The sequence below is a fragment of the Balaenoptera physalus genome (genome assembly GCF_965194825.1).
Source record: "Balaenoptera physalus genome assembly, chromosome: 14".
NCBI lineage: Eukaryota > Metazoa > Chordata > Mammalia > Artiodactyla > Balaenopteridae > Balaenoptera > Balaenoptera physalus.
In genome coordinates this window covers 60463625-60490519 of record NC_138893.1, presented here as the reverse complement: position 1 = coordinate 60490519, position 26895 = coordinate 60463625, and the positions used below count along the sequence as shown (strand labels likewise).

Genomic DNA, 26895 nt, shown 5'->3' with positions numbered 1-26895 from the left:
CTGGGGCCTCTGCCCTTACTCTACAAAACAAACAAACAAACAAAAAACCAAAAAAACAGCCACTTTTTCGCCTGTCTCTTCACCTGGCTAACTGCTAGCTCATCCTTCATGTCATAACTTATTTTCATTTTATCTGTCTTTCCTGAGTCCAGCATTCCTTCACAGCAACTGACAAAACTATACCTCTTTTCTTAATTATTTATAATTGTGGTGTTGCAAGCTACTGTGAACCAGGAGGGGTTGAGGCCACAGTGAGTGAGGGAAAGCACTGAAGTTCAGGCTATAAATTCCACATGAATAGAGGCTACTTCGTTCCATTCACTGCCATAGCCCCAGCATAGATATAACACAGCACTGGGCACATGGTAGGCACATATTAAATAGTTTCAGATTGATTTTAATTAGACAGTATAAAAAAGCACTTAGAATACCTGGCACATGAATGATGCTCAATTTATGGAGGTTATTATAATTGCTTATTAAGTATTAATTAAATTAATTAGCGATATCTGCCAAGAGGTAAAGAAGTGATGGTCAGAGCGGTTGCAGGAGAAATCAGAAAAAGACATGGCCCAGATGCAAAGGAGGCAAAGTTTTTTTAAAAAGTTAGAAAATTAAATTAAATTACTAGACATCACGTAGTGTTTTGTTGCATGAGGTGTAAAAGCAGCTGAAAATGTTCTATGCTGTTATAAACTCTGCCTCCACTAGGGGGCAGCTCAGGGTCATAAAAGCACTGACAACATAAATCTATAATCTGAGGGGACGGAAAAAAGTCTGTTAGATAGAATTAGCTCTATGGAAAAACCTACTCCATTTTTTAAAAAATTTCACATACACCAATGAAAATTTGCCACTGATGACTACTACTCACGGGCTAGCACTTGGGAACTGATGGTCTTCTATGCAGAACTTGAAAACAGGTGGCTATAGAGTTAATTTTTCTGCTGAAAAGTAAAATGTCTTCCTGGCTCACTTAGACATCACATACAAATTGTTAATTCTTCTTTTCCTAGCATTTTAATTTACAGTATTTCAAAAGCTGGAGTTTTTCATGTAGTGATCTGGCTTTCCAGATTCTTTTAAAAAATTGTAAGATTTGACAACACTGGGCCCACATTCACACAGGACACCACACAAAGCTCCCTCTACTTGGGTTCCTCAAAATCTTCACTGAGAGTTAACTATAAGGAGGAAAGGAAAAGTGGATAGTTTTCTTGCAAGAGTCGCACAGTGTCTTGGAGTGCTTTCTCAATCCCACTTGAGCAATATTACTTCCAATATTAACCTGACCTTATATTTCCATCTTTCTTAGGCTGCCTATTTCCTAGACACAGTTTCTGTGCTTAGCAATATCTGCTAAAAAAAAGTTTAAAAGTTTCAAGAAGGAAGATAGAGTTAAGAGAATCAAGTGCAAGATAAGATTGCTGGATTTGATCACTAATGACCATTCAGAGATTAATTTCATACAGTGTCAGACAGAAGGCAGAATACAGGGGCCTGAGTTCGCGGTCTATGAAGAATTGGAGTGTGATCAGAGAGGAATTCGTGGTAAGTTTGGTAGTGAAAGCTAAGCGGGAGCTAGTGAGTACCCAGAGGGGTGTAGCAGGGTCCAGCCAAAGTTCTGCACATTTATAGGCAAAGTGGTGGCTTCAAGTGGTTATAAATACAGGCCCTGGAAACAAACTTTCTGGTTCCAATCTCAACTCTGCCATGAAACAGTTATGTTATTTGGACAATTTACTTAAACAATTTGTGCTCAGTTTCTTTCTCCATTTAATAATCACATCTTCTTTATCAGGTTACAGAAAGGATTAAGCGTGACTGTATAGATGAAGCACATAACTCAGGTCTGACTCATAATAAACCCTCAATTAATGTAAGCTACTCTTATAGTTATTTTTAAAAAAACATAGCAGCCAGTGAAGATGGGCAGAGGTGGTTATCAAATAAATAATTACTGAAAGAGAATGAAGAGATGATAAGATAGTGAACAAAAGTCGAAGAATTAACCTTACTAAACAATGACAGTTTGGTTCTAAAGCCAAAGCAAGGGAGGAAAGATAAATATTCAGGATAGAGAGAACTTTACATTAGCTGAATTTTTTGCCGGAAAGTCTGAGGTTTGATCTTCATGCCTTATGCTAACATGTATTTATCATCAATAAAGAGATAGACATAGATATTCAATAAACAGCAATTATGTTTAAATACATGAATGGGTTAATGACGTAGGGGAGCAAAATTTGCCACCCCAAAATGTGCCTCTTTGGCATGAGGATTAATTTACGCTGATTATTTTTAAGAAACTGAAGACTCAGAAAGTCTTTTTACCTCTCCCTCAGCTGCCAAGAATTTAGATAAAAGATTCTCTGACATAAATCATACCAATGTTTTCTTAGGTCAGTCTCCCAAGGCAATAGAAATAAAAACAAAAATAAACAAATGAGACCTAATCAAATTTACAAGCTTTTGCACAGCAGAGGAAACCATTATATAAAAAAAAAAAGAAAGAGCCTACAGAATGGGAGAAAATATTTGCAAATGATGCAACCAACAAGGGCTTAATCTCCAAAATATACAAACAGCTCATATGACTCAACAGCAAAAAAACAAACAACCCAATTGAAAAATGGGCAGAAGACCTTAATATACATTTCTCCAAAGAAGACATACAGATGGCCAGTGGACACATGAAAAGCTGCTCAACATCACTAATTACTGGGGGAGAGATAAACTGGGAGATTGGGATTGACACATACACACTACTATATATAAAATAGATAACTAATAAGAACCTACTGTATAGCACAGGGAACTCTACTCAATACTCTGTGATGACCTATATGGGAATAGAATCTAAAAATGAGTGGATATACGTATATGTATAACTGATTCACTTCGCTGTACAGCAGAAACTAACACGACATTGTAAATCAACTATACTCCAATAAAAATTAATTTTAAAAAATCACTAATAATCAGAGAAATGCAAATCAAAACTACAATGAGGTACCACCTCACACCGGTCAGAATGGCCATCATTAAATAGTCTACAAATAGGGACTTCCCCGATGGTCCAGTGGCTAAGACTCCAAGCTCCCAATGCAGGGGGACTGGGTTCGATCCCTGGTCAGAGAACTAGATCCTGCATGCCGCAACTAAGAGTTCGCATGCCGCAACTAAAGATCTCACATGCCGCAACAAAAAGATCCTGCATGCGGCAACGAAGATCCTGTGTGCTGCAACTAAGGCCCGGCTCAGCCAAATAAATAAATAATTTAAAAAAAAAAAAAGTCTACAAATAGCAAATGCTGGAGAGGGTGTGGAGAAAAGGGAACCCTCCTGCACTGTTGGTGGGAATGTAAGTTGGTGCAGCCACTATGGAGAACAGTATGGAGGTTCCTCAGAAAACTAAAAATAGAATTACCATATGATACAGCAATCCCACTCCTGGGCATATACCTGGACAAAACTATAATTCAAAAAGATACATGCACCCCTATGTTCATAACAGCACTGTTCACAATAGCCAAAACATGGAAACAACCTAAATGTCCATCGACAGATGTATGGATAAAGAAGGCATGATACATATATACAGTAGAATACTACTCAGCCATTAAAAAAGAACAAAATAATGCCATTTGTAGCAACATGGATGCAACTAGAGATTATCATACTAAGTGAAGTAAGTCAGAAAGAGGAAGACAAATACCATATGATATCACTTATATGTGGAATCTAAAATATGGCACAAATGAACCTGTCTACAAAACAGAAACAGACTCACAGACTGTTGGTTGAGATCAGACTGTGGTTGCCAAGGGGCAGGGGGAGGAGAGGGATGGACTGGGAATTTGGGGTTGGCAGATGCAAACTATCACATTTAGAATGAATAAACAACAAGGTCCTACTGTAGAGCACAGGGAACTATATCCAATCTCCTGGAATAAACCATAATGGAAAAGAATATTAGAAATAAGAATGTATGTATACATGTGTAAAACTGATTCACTTTGCTGTACAGCAGAGACTGGCACAACATTGTAAATCAACTCTACTTCAATTTAAAAAAAAAGCGGGGGTGAGGGGGCCCTGTTCTGGAATAGAGCTTTCAGCAGAGATCGCTGCAAAGAGTATGGGGGAAACTCAGCAGAGCCTAAAGATCAGAGTTCACTCTGTGTCCCATTGTCTCTGCAGGCCCAGCAAACATTTATTTACCAAACATTTGCTTTTCCATCTTTTGTGAATTACCTTCCTCCCCTTCAAAGTCCCAAATCACTACCACCAACACCCTCTCTGTCTTTAGCTGAAGATGGTATTTAACGTGAGGGTTTCAGCCATTTTGGTGAGTTATTCAGTTTTCCTGGGTCTCTCCCATGTATACATGTTATTAAACTTTTGTTTGATTTTCTCCTATTAATCTTCTTCATGTCCATTTAATTCATAGACCAGCCAGAAGAAGAGGAAGGGTACGTGCCTGGCTTTCAAAATAGCTGATAACTGTTTTCCAGGCCCTAAAATTTAAGAAGCGCCTCTGGGGAGCACAAGACACGTTCAGTTTGTTGATGATTAACTAAACTATTCTGTATGGGTTATTTAACATAACCGTGTTTTACACTGCTCCAAGTTAAATAGAAATCACAGCCGGAAAAATAGTTGACATTATTTGAGTACCATGGAGGAAACTGAGCTGCTTGCTCTGTAACAGAGGTCTTGAAAAGCAAAGTTTTTTCCCCACCATCCCCGCTTTCAGTGTTGCTTCCCCTGAAGTGTAGTGGATCCTCCCTAGTTGTCAGTCTAAAGAGGGAGACTTTGGAACTCTGCCTTGATAAGTTGCTTATTAACCGTCTCCATGCTGCAGCTCCCCCCATTTAAAACGTTCCCTAACAATTTCTGAGGATAATCTGTGGGTTTTTTGGGTTTTTTTTTAAAAAAAGCTTCCAGTCTTGGTGTCTTCCTAACTGATTTAATAGATTTTTTTTTAAATTTATTTATTTATTTTTAGCTGCATTGGGTCTTCGTTTCTGTGCGAGGGCTTTCTCTAGTTGCGGCGAGCGGGGGCCACTCTTCATCGCGGTGCGCGGGCCTCTCACTATCGCGGCCTCTCTTGTTGCGGAGCACAGGCTCCAGACGCGCAGGCTCAGTAGTTGTGGCTCACGGGCCCAGCTGCTCCGCGGCATGTGGGATCTTCCCAGACCAGGGCTCGAACCCGTGTCCCCTGCATTGGCAGACGGATTCTCAACCACTGCGCCACCAGGGAAGCCCAGATCTGTGGTTTTTGATGCAAAACGGTTCAGATAGTGTACAAGAGAAACGTGTACACTAATGAAATGTCTTCCCAGAAAAGGCAAGAAGACGTTTTCTTCCTCTTCAACTTAGGAAATCTTAGGGAATAATAGCGAAGGTTTTATTTTATTTGTACAATAAAGCTCAAGCCTTTCCTTCTGATGACTCATTTCTTCACATACCGTGATTTAAATTTCTTAGTAAATTCTTTCTTTCAGATAAATAAAAAAGGCACAGGAATTTTTTTTTTTTGTCGTAGGTCCACTTAACCTTTATGTAACATAAAGGACAGCCCCAGCAGTGGTTGGATTATGAGGAGTAGTAACAGTGAAGGGGAAATCAAGGAAGGGCACACATTTATCTGTTTTCTATTCCTTCTCCAACAAGGTCTTTTCAAGAATATGATGTTGTCTTCACAGCCAGGAAGTTAAAGAAGCTTCATTACCACACTTGAGACCTGAGAAGCTCTGAGGCCAGGGCAGGGCAAGAAAGCCTTTGCCTCCAATCATGAGGAGAAAGGACGGAGGAAGGGTGGGTTCCAGCTGCTTGATCTAGCCAATCGGAGGCCCTGATATCTCCCTACTACCTCAGACCACCAAAGAGGTAAATGCAGGGCTTTGAGGAAGCAGTAGTGTCACTCTCACTGCCTCCTGGGCTCCAGGACTTTCTGCCAAACAATGGCTGCCCAAGGGTGGGGATGACCATGTTAAACTGACATTATTTAGAATTACTGGAGCACCGTGATGACAAAAAGCAAATCAACCTTTAGTCAGTATTATTAGTCTCTAAATTCGGAATAGACAATAAAACTTCTTATTGCCTGTACCTAGATGAACTGCTCTCACCCATACCTTTCGTATACCACTCAGTTATTCCAACTGGCCCAACTTCCCATGCTTCAGATTCTCCATACATACACCCCTTGTCCGGAACACTCTCCCCAAGATTCCCAAGACTAGATTCGTATTCCTCAGAGTTCAGCTCGAATGTCACTACCTCATTGGAGCCTTTCAGGTTAAATCTAATTACATATGTACACCCCTCTTATATACTCTCTCTTTATCCTGTTGCTTCCTTGATTTCTCTTTTCACTACTTACAATTATTTTTTTTTTAACTTGTGTATTCATTTTACATTGGTAGCGCCAAGAGGTCAAGATCTACTCTTATTTATTTATCACTATGTACCAGGAGCTAGCATGTGCCTGGAATATAGTATGTGATGAATAAATATTGTTGATTAAATAAATGGATGACTGAATGAATGAATAAATATTTACAAATGTTTAGTGCCGGTTTCTGTTCATACATTGAAGCTATCATTTCCTTTTTAAAATGTGATTTAGTACCACATTATCACTTGTAAAATACTTAAAATATACAAGGAAAGAATCAAGAAATCAGTTGGGATAGAACCTATTTGGTGCTCTTTTTTAAATATACAATGCCAGATCTTCCCTGGTGGTGCAGTGGTTAAGAATCCGCCTGCCAATGCAGGGGACTCGGGTTCGAGCCCTGGTCTGGGAAGATCCCAACTGCTGCAGAGCAACTAAGCCCACGAGCCACAACTACTGAGCCTGCGAGCCACAACTACTGAGCCTGTGAGCCACAACTACTGAAGCCTGCACGCCTAGAGCCCATGCTCCGCAACAGGAGAGGCCACTGCAATGAGAAGCCTGCACACCACAGTAAGGAGTGGCCCCCACTCGCCGCAACTAGAGAAAGCCTGTGCACAGCAACGAAGACCCAACACAGCCAAAAATAAATAAAATAAAATAATTTTTAAAAATAAATAAATATACAATACCAAAATCTTTAAAGGGTTCAATACCCAAACTAAGTAGATAGAGATTGTGAGGGAGGCATTTTTTTCAATTGCCTTTGCCTCTTCTTTTCCCTTATCATGGAAGGACACAATGTTTCATGCTGAACCCGATCTCACCCAGCTATCCTGTTTTATATATCAAAACTGTGACCAGAAGAAGTTAAGTGATTTCCCCCAACTGCCCCGAGTTTCTGGCATAATGGGGACTAAATTCTAGGTTTCCTGGATTTCCGGTCCAATGGCCTTCCCATTCATTACATCTCTATTCCTGTTCCCCCTGAGTTCTCCTCCTCGATGGTACCAGCTCTCCCAAAAAGCCCTGCTCAGCCTAAATTGCTTTCTCTGGACACTGTATAATTCAATATGATCCCCCTCTTCTTTAAACCATATGCTCTTTTTCTGTGGTAACATCTTCCCATCTGAAAAACAGATATATTCCTAAAGCATTAATATTAAGAGTGCGTGTATGTGTGTATGTGTGTGTGTGGGTACCACTATTCATAGGTAACTTTAACATTAGACTTTCCCAAAGTTTAAAGGGATACATCATTATAATATAATTTTCTAGATATTCCTTTTAAGGCCTTGTTTCCACAGCTGACAAGGACAAGAGCCTGGAGAATGTTCTATAGATCTCCTAAGCACAAATTCTTGAGCTCTTTAAGTTCTTATACAACTTCCTTCTTTCTAATTTTTGTAATACTTTGCAGTGTGCAACACTTCTCTACAGGGTGGGAGTAAAATGTACCTCATTGGAACCTGGATTTAGTTTACCCTATTCTTCTAACAAAGGGAAAAGGACAAGAGTGTAACTTCGTGGGGAAGAGCGTTGGCAGAAGAGCAGAGTGGTTAAGACCAGCTTATTTATGGAGGGTGACATGCCTATTGAGAGAGCTTTAGGGAAAGAACTTAGCATGTTCATCAGGACATGAGCACAATTTCCCTGAATGTACACAGGTCTCTAGCCATTAAGTACTTTTTAGCTGCATAACTCTAGGCCAGTTCCTGAAACTATCTTTGCCTCAGTTTTTTCACTTGTAAAATAAGGATAATCATAGTGACTCTCTTATATGGTTGGGTGAGTATTAAATGAGTTAATACACTTAAAATGTTTAGAACACAGCCAGGCACATAATAAAGGCCTAATTAAATACTTGTTATTATTGCAAATAGTATGAACAGATATGTGTGATAAGGGTTTAAAATCAGTGGTCCCCAACCTTTTTGGCACCAGGGACCCATTTCATGGAAGACAATTTTTCCATGGACCAGGGGAGGGGGGGATGGTTTCGGGATGATTCAAGTACATTACGTTTATTGTGCACTTTATTTCTATTATTATTACATTGTAATATATAATGAAATAATCATACAACTCACCATAATGCAGAGTCAGTGGGAGCCCTGAACTTGTTTTCCTACAACTAGATAGTCCCATCTGGGAGTGATGGGAGACAGTGACCCCCGAAGTCTGTTGCTTATGTCCAGTCTGCTCCGTAAGATGCAGCTTAGTTGTCACTTGCCACTCACAGATAGGGTTTTGATATGAGTCTGAAAGCAATTGATTAATTATGGTCTCTGTGCAGTCAAACCTCTCTGCTAATGATAATCTGTATTTGCAGCCACTGCCCAGGGCTAGCATCACCGCCTCAACTCCACCTCAGATCATCAGGCATCAGATTCTCATAAGGAGCGCGCAGCCTAGATCTCTCACATGCGCAGTTCACAGTAGGGTTCGTGCTCCTATGAGAATCTAATGCGGCCGCTGATCTGACAGGAGGCGGAGCTCAGGCAGTAATGCGAGCTATGGGGAGCGGCTGTAAATACAGATGATGCCTGCCCACCGCTCACCTCCTGCTGCGCGGCCTGGTTCCTAACAGGAGTTGGGGATCCCTGGTTTAAATGAATCAGCCCTGTTTAAAAGTCTGGCCTGCATAGCCGGGGGTGATCAATCCGAGCTTAGTTCTCTCACTGAGCTCTAAGCATATCCTCTACTGCAGAGGTTAGGACCCACTCTGGGACACCCCCTCATTCTCCCCTTCTTTCTTACAAATATATTAGAAACAACCTAAATGTCCATCGATGAACACATGGATAAAGAAGATGTGGTACATATACACAATGGAATATTATTCAGCCATAGAAGGAACAAAATTTTACCATTTGCAAAAACAAAGATGGACCTTAAGGGTATTATGTTAAGTGAAGTAAGTCAGACAGAAAACGATAAATACCATATGCTCTCACTTTTATGTGGAATCTAAACAACAACAATGAAAAACAACAAACAAACAAGCACACACACACACACACACACAAAAGCACATGAATATAGAGAATAGATTGGTGGTTGCCTGAGACAGGGCAGGAGGTCGGAGGTGTGAGAAACGGGTGAAGGGGGTCAAAAGGTACAAATTTCTAGTTATAAAATGAATAAGTCATTGGGATGTAATGTACAGCATGGTGACTGTAGTTAATAATACTGCATTGCATGTTTGAAAGCAGCTAGGAATGTGGATCTTGAAAGTTACCATCAAAACAAAAATTTGTAACTATGTGTGATGACAGATGTTAATGAATTTATTGTGGTGATCATTTTGCAATATATACAAATATTGAATCATTCCTTTGTACACCTGAAACTAATATAATGTTATGTCAATTATACCTCAATAAATATATATGTATATGCTATATATATAATAGCATAACTATTAGCAATGCAAGGCTCTAGAGGGTAGCAGAATATGAACCCCAATTTACACCTCTTAGTGTAACAGGTATTTTGAACTAAAAGCAATTGAGAAGAAGCAGATACAAAGAATGTTCTCTGCCCTCCCCCTCTTTAGCTAAAAGCAGGACATAAATATGTGAAGGTGTTGCCCCTTCTTTCTCTACCAGGAAGGACAAAATTACCTTTGTCAGCCCAGAGAAGTCACCAAAGTATTTTGCAGAGTAAAATTTCTAACTAGCCCTTGTCTTCCATTAGCTCCCCTACATATTTGCCTTCCCTCAGTTTGCTGCCTTAGAAACTCAAAGTACTTTTCCTTTGTCTTGCCACTCCTCTAAAAATTTATTTTTCTTTTGTTAAGATGCTATGTGAGCCCAAGTTCTAAGTACCTCTTTGAGTTACTCAAAGTAGTATCACTTGTGGTACTGAGTTGCATGGAAACACCATTTATCCCAACACTACTTAAGACTACTGAGAAATAAAATATTGCCTGCCATATCAGTAAACAAAGGATGTCACAGTCATCAGCAACTGCAGTCACCACCAGCCACCAAAGGTGAGCCGGGGAGCCCGGAGGGAACTCAGGAAGGAAACAAAGAATACCTGCCATCTAGCAGCCATCAGACTGCAGCCACTCCAAAGGTGAGCCCTGCGGAAACTCAGGATATGAAAACACAAGATCCTGGCCCCATATAGCTGAGGTGCATATCAAAGGAGTGATTTTAGTGAGCCCAGACTCTTGCATCTTCCCATACATAGAAAAGTACTAAATTCCTTAACTTGACATATCTAGTTTTCTTTTATTAACAGTAATTTTTTCTTCCTACTACCTGCCCTTTGTTGCAAAACTCCTATCTGTCCTAGCTCACCCTCACATCCTCGGAGCAGTTTTCTCAGGGTTATTTGAGATGCTGCCTCCCGGGCTTGACGCCCTCAGTGTGTCCGCTGAATAAAACATAACTCTCAATTTTTAGGTTATGCATATATTATTTTAGTTGACACTAGCTTTGATTCAATGTTAATTATGAGCTTTGAATAATTACTTATGAGCTTCTAGGTAAGTTAGGGTCTTTTAGGGGTGTGTGTATACGTGTGTGTGTGTGTGTGATTGTCGTATTTGCTTTCAAATATCATAGTAGATTCCACATTGCTTTGTCCTCAATATATCTGAAAAGTGAAAAGTTCATTCCACTTCCGGGGATATTCTCACTGATACTAATAAGTATCAATGTCTTGCCTTGACTCAACCACTTGCCAAATCCACACCCCATCAACAAACAATTACACTGCTCACACAAAGACTTCCTTAAGTAATTATTTCCAGGACCTAGACTGTACGCTACAATCTGGCTTCTCACTGCATGGTCCAGGACCAGCAGCATATTGCGGAGATGAAATGCATTATCTTATGCCCCACCCATACCTACAGAGTAATAATCTGCATTTGAACAAGATCTTTGAGTGATCTGTATGCACATTAAAATTTGAAAAGCACTAGCCGAGAGCAGCATTTCTCTCCCAGGGGTGGTAAACTGATCATCTACATCAGAATCACTTGGGAGGCTCCCCTAAAAAGCAGGTTTCTGAACCGTACCTCAAACTGAGTGAAACAGACTCTCTGGGTTGGGGGCCCTTGAAACTGCATTTTCAACAAGTTCCACTTCCTGGTGCTTAGGCAATCTAGGGCTTAAGAAAGGCCAGAGTAGCATTTTAGAACATTACATGTGTTGACATTTTCATATATGTGAGTTCTTCACCAGCCTAAAGTCACTGGGCAAGACATATCTAGAAATATAAACTAATCAAAGAAAAGTTGACTACAGAAAGACACACACACACACGCACACACACCTGGCATTAGACATAACTGCCAACACTGAGAAACTGCCTTCAGTGTTAGAAGAAGCGCCCAAAGAGGTTCTGTTGAGCATCTGCAATGAAATGCAGACCGACCGGTTATTTGTGTCAGAGAGGAAAGGGAGCAAATCATGAATAATAACCTCATTACACCTCTTGGACTCTTGTTTAAACATGACTCTCTTGTATTCCTTTGAAACATTGTTAAAAATCTATTTGATTCTAGTAGGTTACTCTCAATACAGGAAAAAACATTTCTGTATCCATCAGCTGTGAAAAGAAAAAACTCAAAATATCAAAACTACATTCTGCTTTTATCCTTCTTCTACACAGGGATAGACTTTATTAGTAATTGCTAGAGGTGAATTTCCTTTCAAATATCAAGCGGAAAGGCATTACTCTATACCCACATTTCCATAAAAGAGCCAGGCTATCTTTAGTCTGTTTAGAAAATCCAGCTGAAGACAATTTTCACTTGTCCTCTGGATGTTTGACATCAGAAAACACAACTCCATTAACTCCCTTTTCATAAATTTCATTTTACAGATCCAAATTACCCCCTCAAACATCTGGACATCATGACATGTATACTATATGGCTCTCTACTAGCTACTATCTAGCTAAAGTTTTAGGATTGTAAAATAATTTGCCTTAAAATATTAAAATATCAAAAAGACTAGCACACTGGACTTTGTTTTGACTTAATGCTCTTACAGAAAGTTAGACAGATGAAAAGGAGACATTAATAGGGATAGGAAATTCCATTTGAAAAGCATAAGCAATTTTTAACATCTTGGGAATCCTATTTCCAGAGAAGTTACATACCTCAGAGTATAGGATTCCCATGCTGGTCCTTCACAGACTTATTTCACAGCTTCTTGAATCTTCTGGAGGTATTTCCAATTAACATCAAAATTCTTCCCAGTCGAGAGAAAGGTCCCTAGAAGCCCAGGTCGGTGGCAAGTCCTTTCTTTCCACACCTGTGAGTGTTCTTCCAGCAACCTACACAGCAACACACCTTCCAGAGAGCCCAACCCAATGAAACAAGGGCATTAGTTTACCGTGTAATGAATCACCCAAGTTGTGCATCATCTAATGTTACAACCCCGAGGAACTGGTTTCTGAGTCATACCTACTCTGCCAGTGGTGACATGTGGAAAAAAGGAAACAAAGATGAGGCGAGAAGAAAAGTTCTCACACAGGCAGAAACGACTCAGGGCTCAAAACAGGGTACTGTGTTTAGGACATTTCCTAATTGAAATCTGGTTTTCAGTGGCTATTGAGAAAGGCTAAGTGCAAACAAACTCGCTTGTTAGAACCGTATATGTCTGCATAGGACTTGACCTTCATGAAAAATAATCTTTAAAACTGATGGAGTATTGCTGTCTTTATGCACACATAAGTTTATTTATTATTCCTTGATTTTTTTATTAATATAGACTAATTAAAATAATAAAGTCAATTTATGAGCTATAGTATTTTATATACATAAATGTGCTCATAATCACATTCAAGGGCATCTTTGAGTAAAGTTTGAGCAACTCAAATTAAAAAACCTAAACTTTTTGAAATATCAGTCCCATTTACATTCTAGTGAATTCAATTATACTAAAAGGTTTAAATTACACTTATAGTATTACCATATTTGATTTTCCTTTATAAGCACTTTAATTCTGAGCGTAGTGTAATACTTTCCCAGCTAAACAATCTTGTAAATCTAATAAACTAATAAACTAAACTTACTCTAATATAATAAATATTAAGTCATCCTAAAACTGTTTCCGAATTTAGTCAATTTATAATATTCCATTTTAAAATCATAAGTCTAAAATCAATTACTCTATTATACATCAATTACTCTCTTATACATTTTAAATGGAAACACCAGGCCACTTGGTCAAACGTGCTAACATGCCAAATCTCTTAAACATCGTAGATATTTTATATACCAAATATGATACCAAATATTCACACATTTTCTCTGAACTTAACACAATCACAGCAAAGTGCTAAACTTTCCCAGAATTAATACACACACCCATGAGAGAAAGCGTTCAACCATCCCAAGCAAACTGATTTGATCAGTTAAGGTTCTTTGTGGCCAAGATTTGGCGCCAGGATCCAAGGCCTAAGCCTATATATATATATATATATATATTTTTTTTTTTTTTCAGGGAAATTCTTCCTACTCCAATGATGGACACAATGGGTTATTCTTATCATTGTTATAATGAGACTTAGACACTTTACTATGGACTTAGCTTTGGGGCCTACCTCCCAGGAGTTTTAAGAATTAGCTAATTCTTCTGTTGGAGACGGAAGCCTGCAATACCCACTAAGATTGCAGCTGACTTCCTCTTTGGCTTAGTGTCATTTCGCATTTCTTTATTTCCTAAGACATTTAAGTGTCTTTCCCACTGACTTAAATCCTTCACTCTCTTATGCAAATCTTTCGTAATCCCCTTCAGCTTTCTTTGTAACCTCTTCTAACTAATTTGTAGTTTCTGCAGACTCTTTTCACCCTAACTGAACTCAAAAGTCTTCTTTAGGGAATTCCCTGTCAGTCAGTCCAGTGGTTAGGACTCTGCACTACCACTGCAGGGGACAAGGGTTCAATCCCTGGTCAGGGAACTAAAATCCCGCCTGCCATGTGGTACGGCCAAAAAAAAAAAAAAAGAGTCTTCTCTAATTTCTTATCAGGACCACAACTCCTCTATTTGGATTCTGCATCTCTCCCTTGACTGCATCTTGAAGGTGTAAGGGTTCAGGACAAGCTTCCCCAAAATGTGCCGCTTTGGCATGAGGATTATTTTGAACTAAAGGCAATCAAGATCCCGTGGGTTCAAGGGAAACTATTGCCCCTCCCTTAACTACCTAGAAGAACTTAAGTTGGGGGTTTTTCCCAGAAAAACGTTATTACTGGAGGTAAATTTTATCTAAGTGGCCCAATTAATATGGCAGGGCAAATATTTAAATACTAAACATGTCCTCTTTTTATTATTATCCCGTGAATGAACTTCCTGTCCTTGGAAGCCCCAGGCCCCTGTCCCATTCCCTAGCTCAGGATGGCACACATACCTTATTTTACTTTTCTGTCACTGAACCTCTCATGTATGTTAGGTTCCTATATATACAAAATTAAATCTGAGTTTTTCCTGTTAATCTGTCTTTTGTCAATTTAATTATTAGACCAACCAGAAGAACCTAGATGGGTAGAGGAAAGGTTTTTTTCCTTCCTGACAAAGGGTAGCAGAATGTGTCACCCTAAAATATGTCTTTTTAGCATAAGGATTATTTTGAATTGATTATTCTTGAAAAACTGCAGATCTCTGAAAGCAGTAGAATTTACCCTTTTGTAAGGGAGATTTACATTTATAAGGGAATTCTCCATTTGTAAAAGTGTCTCCCTCACTGTACCAGGAAGAAAAGGATGACTTCTGGAAATTTATCAATGGAGAAGGCAATGACTTAAATCTGCATAACACCCTTACCCTTGTTTTCTGTGCTTTTCTTGGTCACCTCCCATAACTGCCCCTCCCCCAACATCTTCTTTTGTCTTTAGCTGAAGGAGGTATTTAAGGTGGTGGCTTGGCCATTTCCAAGAGTTTTCCTGGGTCTCTCCCATGTGTACATGAGGTATACATGTTATTAAACTTCTGTTTAATTTCCTCTTGTTAATCTGTCTTTATTACAGGTGGGTTCTCAGCCATAGAACCTAGAAGGGTAGAGGGAAAATTCTTTTTCCTGCCCTACAATCTGGTTCTAAAGACACAATACTCATTATAATTGTGAAAGATGAAATGTTTGAATGGACAGATGACACTAAAAACAAAGTAATAATAAAGCAGTTGATTCATTGCAAGTGGCGAAACACTTGCACTTGTCTCTAGGCCAGTGAACATTGACCAGGGATGATTTTTTTCCCCAGGTAAGGTTCCAAGATCTAGCAAATAAAAATACAGGGCACTCTCTGGAGACATTTTTGGTTGTCACAACCAGGTATGGGCATGATACTGGCATCTAGAAGATGGATGCCAGGGATGCTGTTAAACATCCTACAGTGTACAGGGCAGCCTCTCACAGACAAGAATTATCCTGCCCAAAGTAGTGCTAAGGTAGAAAAAACCTCTTCTAGGCCAACAGGAGAACTAAAGGTGAAGAAAGAGGACTTGGATCACTTATACTGTGAGAATGGAATATAGTCATAGAGGAGGAAAGAAAACCTTTCTCTTCCTACCCTTCTAGGTTCTTGCTGGGGCTCAACAAAAGACAGACCAACAAGAGAACAGTAAAGGGAAGTCTGTTAGCATGTATATCTTATATATACATGAGAGGAACTCAGGGGATGTGTAACTCCAAGAGGTGTTTAGAATTTAGGACTAGATACCATCTTAGGCTAAAGGAAAGGTGTTTGGGGCTTCTGGGGAAGGTTGGAAGGGGAGCGGAGGCAAGTTATGGAGAGGTGGCAGGAAATGTGAGGTAAACAAGAGTTGAATAATAAAGTTTGTCAGGCAGATTTAAGTCAGTGCCCCCTTTATTGCTACAAGTTGTTCAGTGTCTTCTACAAATGTCATTTTCCTTTATAGATAAAAATTTCCTTTACGAAAGGAAAACTTGTACCCTGTTTTTAAATCTTGTCTTGCATCTGCTGGTTCTCAATGGCCTTTAGCTCAAAAAAATAATCCATATGCCAAAGAGGCATATTTGGGGTTAGCATGTTCTCATACCCCTCATGGTGAAACACTGTCCTAATGAGGTCTGAGAAACAGATAATTTTTTTAAATTGTTTAGGGTTCACTATCTGGCAAACTGAGCCTTTACAAAAAGGCTTAATTACAAAAACAGAAGAGAAAAAGTTCTAGGAAACAACTTTCACACATGAACATCTATCAAGAAATAATATTTGAGTCAGACACTACAGGCGTAAAATTAAAGATGTCCATTTCCTATGGCTGTGTTTATAGCCAACCCCAGCTGACAAGCACCTAACTCCCTGTGAGGAAAAAGAGGCTCCTTCAAGGTGTAGCCCAAAGACTTGACCCCCAAGAGAGGTTCAGTAGGGCATACCTAGGGATCTTAACTCACCACATTGTCTAATGGCTCCCACTGGAAGCATCTGATTAAAGGAGTGTCATGATCAGAATTTCATTTATATAATAAAGCCAACACTCTGGCCATTGTGTGGAGAGTGGATTTGAGGCAGACAAGAGAGAAAACAGCAAGACCAGTTAGGAGGCTACTGCATTAGGTCAACTGAGAGATTATGGCACCAAACAAAGGCAGAAGAGCAGCAGTGGGGATGGAGAGAAAAGGAGGAACTCTGAAGGACGTAAGATGCCACGTCAGCAAACCAAAACTTACATAACTTTCGTGTCCTTGTAAATGCTCTGCTTGACCAGAAACACATTATTTCCAGCCAGTCAGTCCTCAAACACCAAGAATCTGTTCTGATATCCTTGTTCTAAATAAGGTCAGTTATGCAACCCCAGGGTAATCAATTTAAGCCAAATACATTTTCCTTATGCCCTAATTGACCTGCTAGCCTTGTGAAGAACTCTCCAGTCTCCTAACCAATCATGGCCTATTTTTATGTTGCTGCTTCTAACAAACTATACAACTCACTCCTGCCCAGACATCCTTGGAAAGAGGACTCCACTGCTTCCGAGGCACTGTACTCTTCCAACCCATTGATTGTTTCCCCTTAAATAAAGGACATCAAGCTAAACGGTTTTATTTTCGTCATTTGACAGCTACTACCTCCTGGCACCAAACACACTTGTTTCTATTTTGTTCTGTGATGCTGACACTAGCTCCCTGTGGACTATATTTCTTTTCTCCCCACTGACCTCATGTTAGGTTCTCCCAATAGGGAGCCCTCAAGGGAGACTACAAGGCTAAGGAGGGAGAAAGAGACCCGCTCATTCCATGTTTGCTGATCCTATCAGTTTAAGCCCAGCAATAGTTTTTCATCCTAGAAGCAGCCATTTGTCCAACTTTTTTTTTTTTAATATTTTGGTCCCGTCGCACGCTGCATGTGGAATCTCAGTTCCCAGATCAGGGATTGAACCCGTACCCCCTGCAGTGGAAGCGCGGAGTCTTAAACACTGGACCGCCAGGGAAGTCCCTTGGTCCAGCTTCGTTTCACACTCCCTGAACCGGCCTAATCACCCCCGCAGAGGCCCCAGCACCAGCTGTCTCCCTTCCCACTGCCAACCTGATGCAACTTCTCTGCTGAGCTCCTCCAGCATTAGCAACTGCCAGACAGTGGCCCCTCTTCAAGCCTGGGTCCCAAGAATTTTAGGGTCCTTCCCCCAAGTTCCTAAATTCTGATAACCCCAAGCTCTGCTCTCTGTTCCTCCAGTCCGAGAAGTGGTGGTTGCCCCCTGCAATCCTCTCTCCGTTACCTCAGGGTTCTCTCTTTCCCTTTTCAACCTTCCAATACCCACTTAACTGAGTCCTTATATTAAATCTTTCTGTTGAAATAACTAGTGTGGTTTTCTTTACTGCACCCTGGCTGATATAATATTCTAGAGATGTTTAGACACTAGAAATAGCAGGAATTCTTACTCTGATATGAGACACATGGGAAATAGCATATCAAGGATGACATGCATGTTTGCTCCTTGGGAAATCTGGTAGATTTTGATACCTTTCACTGAAATTCAAAACACTGGAAGAGGAGTCAGACTAGGGAAGGGCTGGGGAGAGATGATTTGTTCCAGTTTGCGTAAGTTGTGAGTAAGGGACACAAGTGTAGCACAGGTAAGGAGAGATATCCAAAAGTAAGTTTGTTATGTGGTTTCAGAACTTTGGAGTAAGAGTTGTTCTAGAGATAAAGGTTTTGAGAATTATTAGCATATCAACCAGTAGTTTTCAATGTAAGAAATGAGAGAGTTTAGATACCTTATTTTAGACTTTTTTTCTCATCTACAGCCTGTATAAATTCCTTGGTTGTATAGGGTTATTTCTTCTTTAAATAACGCAAGGACATTGGCTTTTCATTTGAGCCACCTTTTTAATGCTAAGAATTGCTATTTAATCAAATAAGTACTTTTGCTAATCAGAATGTTTGTGTTTCTGAGTTTTATGCGTTGGAGCCCTGCCATCTCATTCTGTAATTCTCTCTTGTTCTGTCAGTGCTTTTTATATCATTTGTTCACTTGAAATTAAGTCCAGGATTCAGAAGCCAAACAGCAGTAATACTTCTTGTTTTGTACTAATATAGGGTTTTTACTTCAAGACTTAAAAAATCTTGTCAGATTTGAAATCACTTTTGAATTTTCCAGTAAATACAGAAATTTATGGTAATGGAGAAGGAAATGGGGTCAGCCAACCCTTAAAATAAAAAAAATACCGGCATTGCAAGTTTAAATTTAAAATAGGTTATTTAATTGTTTAGCTCTTATGCAATGATTAATTCCACAGTGTGTTCTATTTCTGTGTCATCCTTTACCATGTGCTTACAGAATTAGTTATTATCATGTGCTTTAATGGAAACTCAAAGAGTAAATATCATGCTCGTGGTCCCATAGTCATTGGAATGCTGAGATTTTTGTTTCTTAATTTTGTTATATAATTTAACATATCTGAGACAAGAGAGTTAATTTTTATTTCTTGGTAAAAACAGAAAATAAAACTAGGAAGTAAATATATTACTGACGAATCCTGTTACACTGGATGGCTGTTTCAAGATACAGCCACCTACTTCTGCAAACTTTCCACTATTTCTTCACTGACTCAAGAATCTGCTGGATGACTTAAATTGTAAGTCTCTTTCAATTCCGCAGTAAAGCCAGTTTCACAGTATGAGACAAGGTATACACTTCAGGGTGTGAGTTTACTACTCTGACCCACGATGAAGAATGTAGCCCACTTTACCCTGTGACCTATAATTTTCTTTTATTCCTGACGTCTTTCAGGGCTTAAAAAAGAGATGATTTATGTCTACTCCCTTATGAGGTCCTAATGTTCATTGTATTAGATTCAGCTTCAAGCCTATGAAATGCAGTCTCAAGTTTTTATGGGATTTTGTTTGGTTGGCTCTAGTTTATAATAAAGTGTTTTTTGGTATACATACCCTTCCAATCTTCTTCCTATGGAAATGTACACTTTATTTATTTATTTATTTGAAAAAAATGAGATTTTTGGCATGATTGTTTTGCATCTTATGTTTTCCCTTCAACAGTACATATTGACACCCTTCCATGTTACAAAATAGTCTTTAATATCATTTTTAGTGACTACCTAGCATTGCCTTGATATCAAAGATAACAGCTCTCATTTATTTAGCACTTACCATGGGTTGAGCCCACTGCCAGCTGCTTATCATATATTGCCAAGTTCAATCCTTGTAGTAATCCCTTGAGATAATAATAAAAAATAATGGCTAGCCTTTACTGAGTGCTTACTGGGCAGATCTCAAGAACCTCATCCACCTTACCCCACTCAGTGCTCTTTTACAATAACCCTGTGAGGTTAATACTATTATCACCGTTTTTACTGATGAGGGGACTAAGACTTTGAGAGGTAGGATTACCTGCTCAAAGTCAGCAGCCGGCAAGTGGCTGAGCGTAGCCAAAAGCCTTCCCTTGAACTACTGTGCACTCCTGCTACCTCTAATAGACTGTAGTGCATTTGATCTTAACGTGCTTTAGACCTCAGAGGCAAGTAGACTTCTTGCCATTATGAGTTTTTTGGTTTCCAGATGTTTGTGAGCAAACATCTGTTCAGCTCCCGAGACACCACTAGACCACAGAAACTCCATATTGCTTGTCATGAGCTTGGATTCCCTGAACTTTTAAGAATCCAACTCGGGGACTTCCCTGGTGGCGCAGTGCTTAAGAATCCGCCTGCCAATGCAGGGGACACGGGTTCGAGCCCTGGTCCGGGAAGATCCCACATGCCACGGAGCAACTAAGCCCGTGTGCCACAACTACTGAGCCTGCGCTCTAGAGCCCGTGAGCCACAACTACTGAGCCTGCGCCCTAGAGCCCGTGCTCTGCAACAAGAGAAGCCACCGCAATGAGAAGCTTGCGCACCACAAGGATGGGCAGCCCCCGCTCGCCTCAACTAGAGAAAGCCCACGTGCAGCAATGAAGACCCAACGCAGCCAAAAATAAATAAATTAATTAAAAAAAAAAAAAAGAAGCCAACTCAACCAGCCATTGTCCTGTTGCATTTCAACACAGGCCTTATTAACTCTGACCAAATAAATGCCACAGAAGAGAAATCCACAACTCTTAGAATGTTCCCCTCTCAGAGCAGGCCCTCCTGACATGAGCTCTGAGGCTAACAGCCTCATTTGCAGGTGGTCAAACAGAAGGCTGAATGAGCTAGGAGCTAGGGTCAGGTTTCCTGTACAATTTTCCAGCCCCTCGCCTCACGGCTCCTCTTCTCCCTGTAGCTCCTTGTCACATAGGGCAGGTGAGAAATGTCTGTTGGTTCACTTCTGCCTCCTGGATGACTGAGCACATCCTGGAGCCCAACAGTTGGCAGCCCGTAACATTCAGACGAGAGAATGGGGAAATGCAGCCAACACAGCTGGATAGTCTGGTGAGCTCACACAGCAGGCACTTCTATGGGCTTCCAACCCCTAAGGACAGTGCTGGACCTTGGCTTGGGCTGTGGCATGAAATGTTAGGACACCAGATTTCCAATTCCTGCTCTGATTTTCTATGTGAATTTGAACATGCTTAGACTTCACTTTCCTCATCTGTGAAGTGAAGGGGCTAGACAAGATTATTTCTCAAGTCTTTGAGTTCAGAGTTGTTTAAGTTTATGCTGAAATGGTGTCCTAACTAAATATTTCAAAAATGAGAGACGCTGTGGCATAATTGAAATGAACACGGGCTTTGGGATCTAAGCGACAGAGGTTCTATTCCTGGCTTTGTTACTAAAAGGCTGATGACTTCAGACAACTTTTCTGACTACTGGTTTCTTCATCAGAGAATTGAAAAGGTGATCATCAAAATTAAATGAGCTAATGATTAGAAGTGTCTAAATCATAGCAAACATAGGAAATTGTAAAGACAGTCATCAATTCCTCCCATTCCTGTGCACACATATTGCTCTTCCCATCAATATGGGACAACCTTGTGATTTGTTTGACTAGCAGGATGTGACAGGAGGGATGCTATGCCAATTCTGTACCTAGGCCAGTTTATTTCTCACCTTCTCTTGGGATCCAGCCATGCTTAAAAAATGTAGGCTAGACTACCACATGAGGAGGGGTCACAGAGAGAATCCCACCCAACCTCTGGTGGCTTCAGCTGAGGCACCAGACATTTGAGTGACAGCATCTTGGATGTTCCAGCCCCAGGAGCTCCCAGCTGAATGCAACCACATGAGTGATCCCAGCAAACACAATGTGAGATAAAGGCACCTCCTAGCAGAGCTCAGCCAACTCTCAGGATCATAAGTCTTTTTGATTCACTAAGTAAATTTTGGAGTGGTTTGTTACACTGTAAGAGATAACTGAAACAATGAACACGATAATTCATAACTGATATGAATATTAGTTAATGTATTTTGATCTCTAATTCTTTGCTACTTTGTTTTCACTGGAAATTCATGTTTTTTAAGCTGACTGCTTCCACTGATTAGTTTTCCCTGTCCTCCCACTTCTCCCCTTATAATCAGACTACATAACATAGGAATATGACTACAGTGTATATAGTCAGAGTTTCTCCACAGACAGAATTTCCCCTGGAAACAAAGGGAGAATCCAAGATGACAAAATGCACTTAATATGAGCTCTCTGGACTCCAGAAGAGGATAGGCCTGGCTTGATTTAGAAGAAACCAGTTTTGGGTGGGGTAACTCATTGACCCTAAATGTTCCTTCCAGCTCCTGATTCTCTGATTCCTTACGTCAAGAGCTGGGTTAGTCATACGGTGTAGCCAGAATATTAGATGCTGGGTCAGATATGCTTGTTGGAATGACTGGTGATACATTTGCATCAAAAACATCAGGGATCAAAAGATTGAGGAAAACATTTGGACTCCTCTTTCGATTAATCTTACCTCCCTCCAACCTCCTTTCACCTCTGGGTTCAGTAGCTCTTTTTGCATCTTGCCGTTGGTAGAGCTTACAGTGACATGCAGTTAGTGTGATCACTGAATGGAGTGCATCTCTTTTCAGTAGTGAAAGTTAAGAGCACATGCTCTGGACTCAGAGATGGATCGACTTGCTCAAAAACCCTTCATATTACTTTTATTTATTTAGTCAATAAATATATATTGATTACCTACCATGTGCAAGGCTCTATTTTATTTTATTTTATTTTAATAAACTTATTTATTTTTATTTAGTTTTGGCTTCATTGGGTCTTTGTTGCTGCGCCTGGGCTTTCTCTAGTTGCAATGAGCAGGGGCTATTCTTCGTTGCGGTGCACAGGCTTCTCACTGCGGCATCCTCTCTTGTTGTAGAGCACGGGCTCTAGGCACGCGGGCTTCAGTAGTTGTGGCACGTGGGCTCAGTAGTTGTGGCGCACGGGCTTCATTGCTCCATGGCATGTAGGATCTTCGCGGACCAGGGCTCGAACCCACGGCCCCTGCATCGGCGGGCGGATTCTTAACCACTGTGCCACCAGGGAAGTCCCAAGGCACTATTTTAAATGCTCAAAACCAGTAGCAAAAAAGAGTGATAACGGGGGCTTCCCTGGTGGCGCAGTGGATGAGAATCTGCCTGCTGATGCAGGGGACGCGGGTTCGAGCCCTGGTCTGGGAGGATCCCACATGCTGCAGAGCAACTAAGCCCGTGAGCCACAACTACTGAGCCTGCGCGTCTGGAGCCTGTGCTCCGCAACAGGAGAGGCCGTGATAGTGAAGAGGCCCGCGCACCGCGATGAAGAGTGGCCCCCGCTCGCCGCAACTAGAGAAAGCCCTAGCACAGAAACGAAGACCCAACACAGCCAAAAATAAATATAAAAATAAATAAATTAATTAATTAATTAAAAAAAAAAAGAATGATAACATCTCTGGCCTCATGGAATTTATTCCTCTAGTTCTTCACCTATAAAATGGAGGTTTTAATAGTTTGTACCTCAGAGGGTTGCTCTGGGGTTAATAAAATATTATGTATATAAATAACACAGTAAAAGAACTCAACAAATATTAACTATTATGGATAATATTATTCAGCCTAGTCTACTCAGAAATAGAAGCTAAAGGAACTTGTAACTTTTACATTGCCTTGCTAGTCTTATTTTATTTGGATATATTCCATAAAGAAAAATTTTTAAGTAACCATTTCAACAGAAAAAATATTAAATACATAAAATTTAATGTTTTTCACATATTATGTTTAAAATATTAAATAGAAAAGACAGTAGCAAAAATTTTCGTATTTACCCATGGCTATTTTTTGTCTCCAAGGAGAAGATAATAATAGTGCTGTTTTCCAACTGTTATCACCCATACTTCAGTGCACGTGTCAGAGTTGAGTTCCCCATGAGCTATGAACCTGGTTTGAACCAAATATTGATCCCTAGTTTATAATTCCAACCTTAGGGGACCGTATTCAGGAATTTTGGCAGGGACTCAGAAAGAAGCCAAGAGTGGGGAAAGGAAAGAGCTATCTGACAAAGAAGGCGGTGACTTAGCTTGTGCTAAGAAATATGGGACCTTTACCTACATTCCGTCCAAAATTCTTTTAACGACTCAAAGACATTTGATGATCCAAGATGGAAGATTCTATACAGCTTCAGAGCTTGATGTCCCTCAAAGTTTAGCCCCAGTGCAGGTGGGAGTATAAATTGCTATAGCCACTCTGTAAAATTGTCTGGAAGTATTTACTAAAATTCTGCACATGACTATCCCATGACCAGGTAATGCTACTCTTAGGTATATACTTAAGCAAAATGTAAGTACCAAAGACATACAAAAATGTTCAAGCAGCATTATTTATAATAGACAAAAGTTGGACTCAACCCAAATTCCATCAACTGTAGAATGGATAAATAAAATTTGATATGGTAGTATAATGGAATACCACACAGCAATAAAAATGAACAGACTATTGTTACATGCAAAAACATGGATAAATCACACAAATATAATGTTGAACAAAGAAGTCAGACACAAAAGTGTATATACTTATAATTCCATTTTTATAAAATTCAAAAGAACAAGCTAATATATGATGTCAGGATCAGAGTAGTGTTTACCTTTGGGAAAGAGAAAGAGATAGTAATTTGGAAGGCACTTGAGAGAATTTCTGGGGTATTTGCAATGTTCTATTTCTTGATCTGGGTTATGATTTCACAGATATATTTGCTTTAGGATAATTAATTGAGCTTATGAGCTGCACATGTTTCTGTATGTATGCTACTCTAAAATTAAAAATAAAACACACATACACACACCAAGGTCAAGGCTTCTACATGATAAAGGGACTTAACAAATATGCTCTTCTAGGACCCTCTCCCCCAGTGCTGCTTCCCCACTCCTAGCAAATCGCTGTTCTCTTAGCGAATCTTCCCATCTTCAGTCTTACCTCTTTCCTTGTTATCCCAAGTGTTGGTGACTGGCTTCCACCTATGGTTCTGGCAGGCCTTGGACACCTGTAACTTGCCTCATCCTAGCCCTGAATAATCCATGGCTCCATAGGAAACCATCTTCTTTGAGATATATGAAAGGAAACACTGGAATTTGGCTATATCTCTCTTCTTCTCTTGGAAAGATTCTGGGGTACCCCGGCTTGCCTTTCTATGCACAAGTCATAAAACAAACAAAAACAAAACAAAAAATCCCCCAAATCATCCAAAACAGTTAGAAGAAAGCAGAAGTATCATTACCACTTAGAGTGCCATCTGGTGTATTTTTTGCCTCGTGGCATAAACATCACTGCCAAGAGCCATGGAATTTAAAGCCTTTCCCTGAGGGATATTATAGACCTCTTTCTTTAGATCTAACCATTGCAGAGTCCTAAGAATTCCTGCTATGTATCAATTTGAGAAATATAGAATAACTACTGATGCAGTTAACATTTGTCTGTACTTTTGCCTGTGTTCCTAAAAGCTATGTTTGGAGACTTTCCCACTGTGAAGACTGTAGAAAAACAAATATTGGATTTCCCGGACTCCTGTTCACCTCAGACATGGGCATATGACCTAGGGTCCACTGATTAGAAGCAACTGCCACCTGAGCTTAGTATTGGAAGTTTGGAAGAGAAAAAAGGCTGAGACTGCCATTTCCATTCTAGTGGTGGCCTCCAGTTTCTTAAGACAGCAATGGGAGTAATTCTAGCAGCAAGGTGCAAAAACTGATGGGTATGAGGTTTTGCCCTACTTTAAGCTAATAGGTTCACGTGCCACCGTTGGATGGATGCTAGTAGAAGACACTAAACCCTTGGGTCAAAGACAAAGGACTCTATTAATCATGGCACATCAAGCTGGATGAATATTAGCATATGCACTAGTTAGCTGCCCTTGATCCTAATTTTCATGGGAGCAATGCAAATGGGCCAGATAGATGCCTGAACACGCAGTGGTTGTATTACAGGAGACGAACCTGGATCTTTTATAATGGGCAGTGAGCATGTCTACTCTTTGCTCTGGAGGGAAATACAATATCTTCTGAGGCTTCTGCTGTGCAAACATCCTTGAAAGATAAACTGAAAAGAAGGCAACCAGTGCCTCTGCTTGCAAGACACGCAGAAATGCAAGACGCCAATGAAGAAGTGTCTCCTAACACTTCAAGAACCAGTGTTGATGGAGCTGGGGGCGTTAATTGCAGTGACTCAGCTGAACAATGGTGTCAGTTGTACCTTTACCAGACCAATTCTGCAGCATTATTTTCAGCACTGGCCCAGGCTGTACCATCTCCAAATCTGATTCTTGGACCCATCTGGAGTTAGTGAGCTCTGGCCAATATTTTCTACTTGATTTCTTTCACTCACACCTATCAATGCTGACTGATATATTAAAGAAGTGGTGAGAAAATGCCTATACAAAACCATTTCTTGTCCTTTATTTTGGTTGGTTCGTTTAGTCTCTTAGGTGTTGGGTAAATCATCTGCCTTCTCATCCCCCAAAGCAGGTATAAGCTCTCTCCTCGGTCCAGTCTTAAAGAAAAAAGGAAGTGATATCTGTATCACCTCAAGATCCTGGACCTGAGTTAAAATCCCCAGATAATACAGTTTCTGAAGGTGCTGGATCTCTAGCCTGCAAATTGCTAGAACCCTAGAGATTT

The 26895-nt window shown here is 40.1% G+C and overlaps 1 protein-coding gene across 2 annotated transcripts in view; it reads right to left on the bottom strand.

Moving 5' to 3' along the window:
- ANKRD22 (ankyrin repeat domain 22) overlaps positions 1 to 12907 on the bottom strand; it is a 21897-nt gene extending 8990 nt beyond the window's left edge. The window contains exon 1 of one of the 2 annotated variants that reach the window (XM_082423963.1): positions 12530 to 12907. In XM_082423963.1, the coding sequence (XP_082280089.1) occupies positions 12530 to 12550 (21 nt within the window). In that variant the 5' untranslated portion in view covers positions 12551 to 12907. The remainder of the gene's footprint in view (positions 1 to 12529) is intronic. The other variant, XM_082423962.1, reaches the window with a different exon arrangement.
- Positions 12908 to 26895: the final 13988 nt, after the last annotated feature.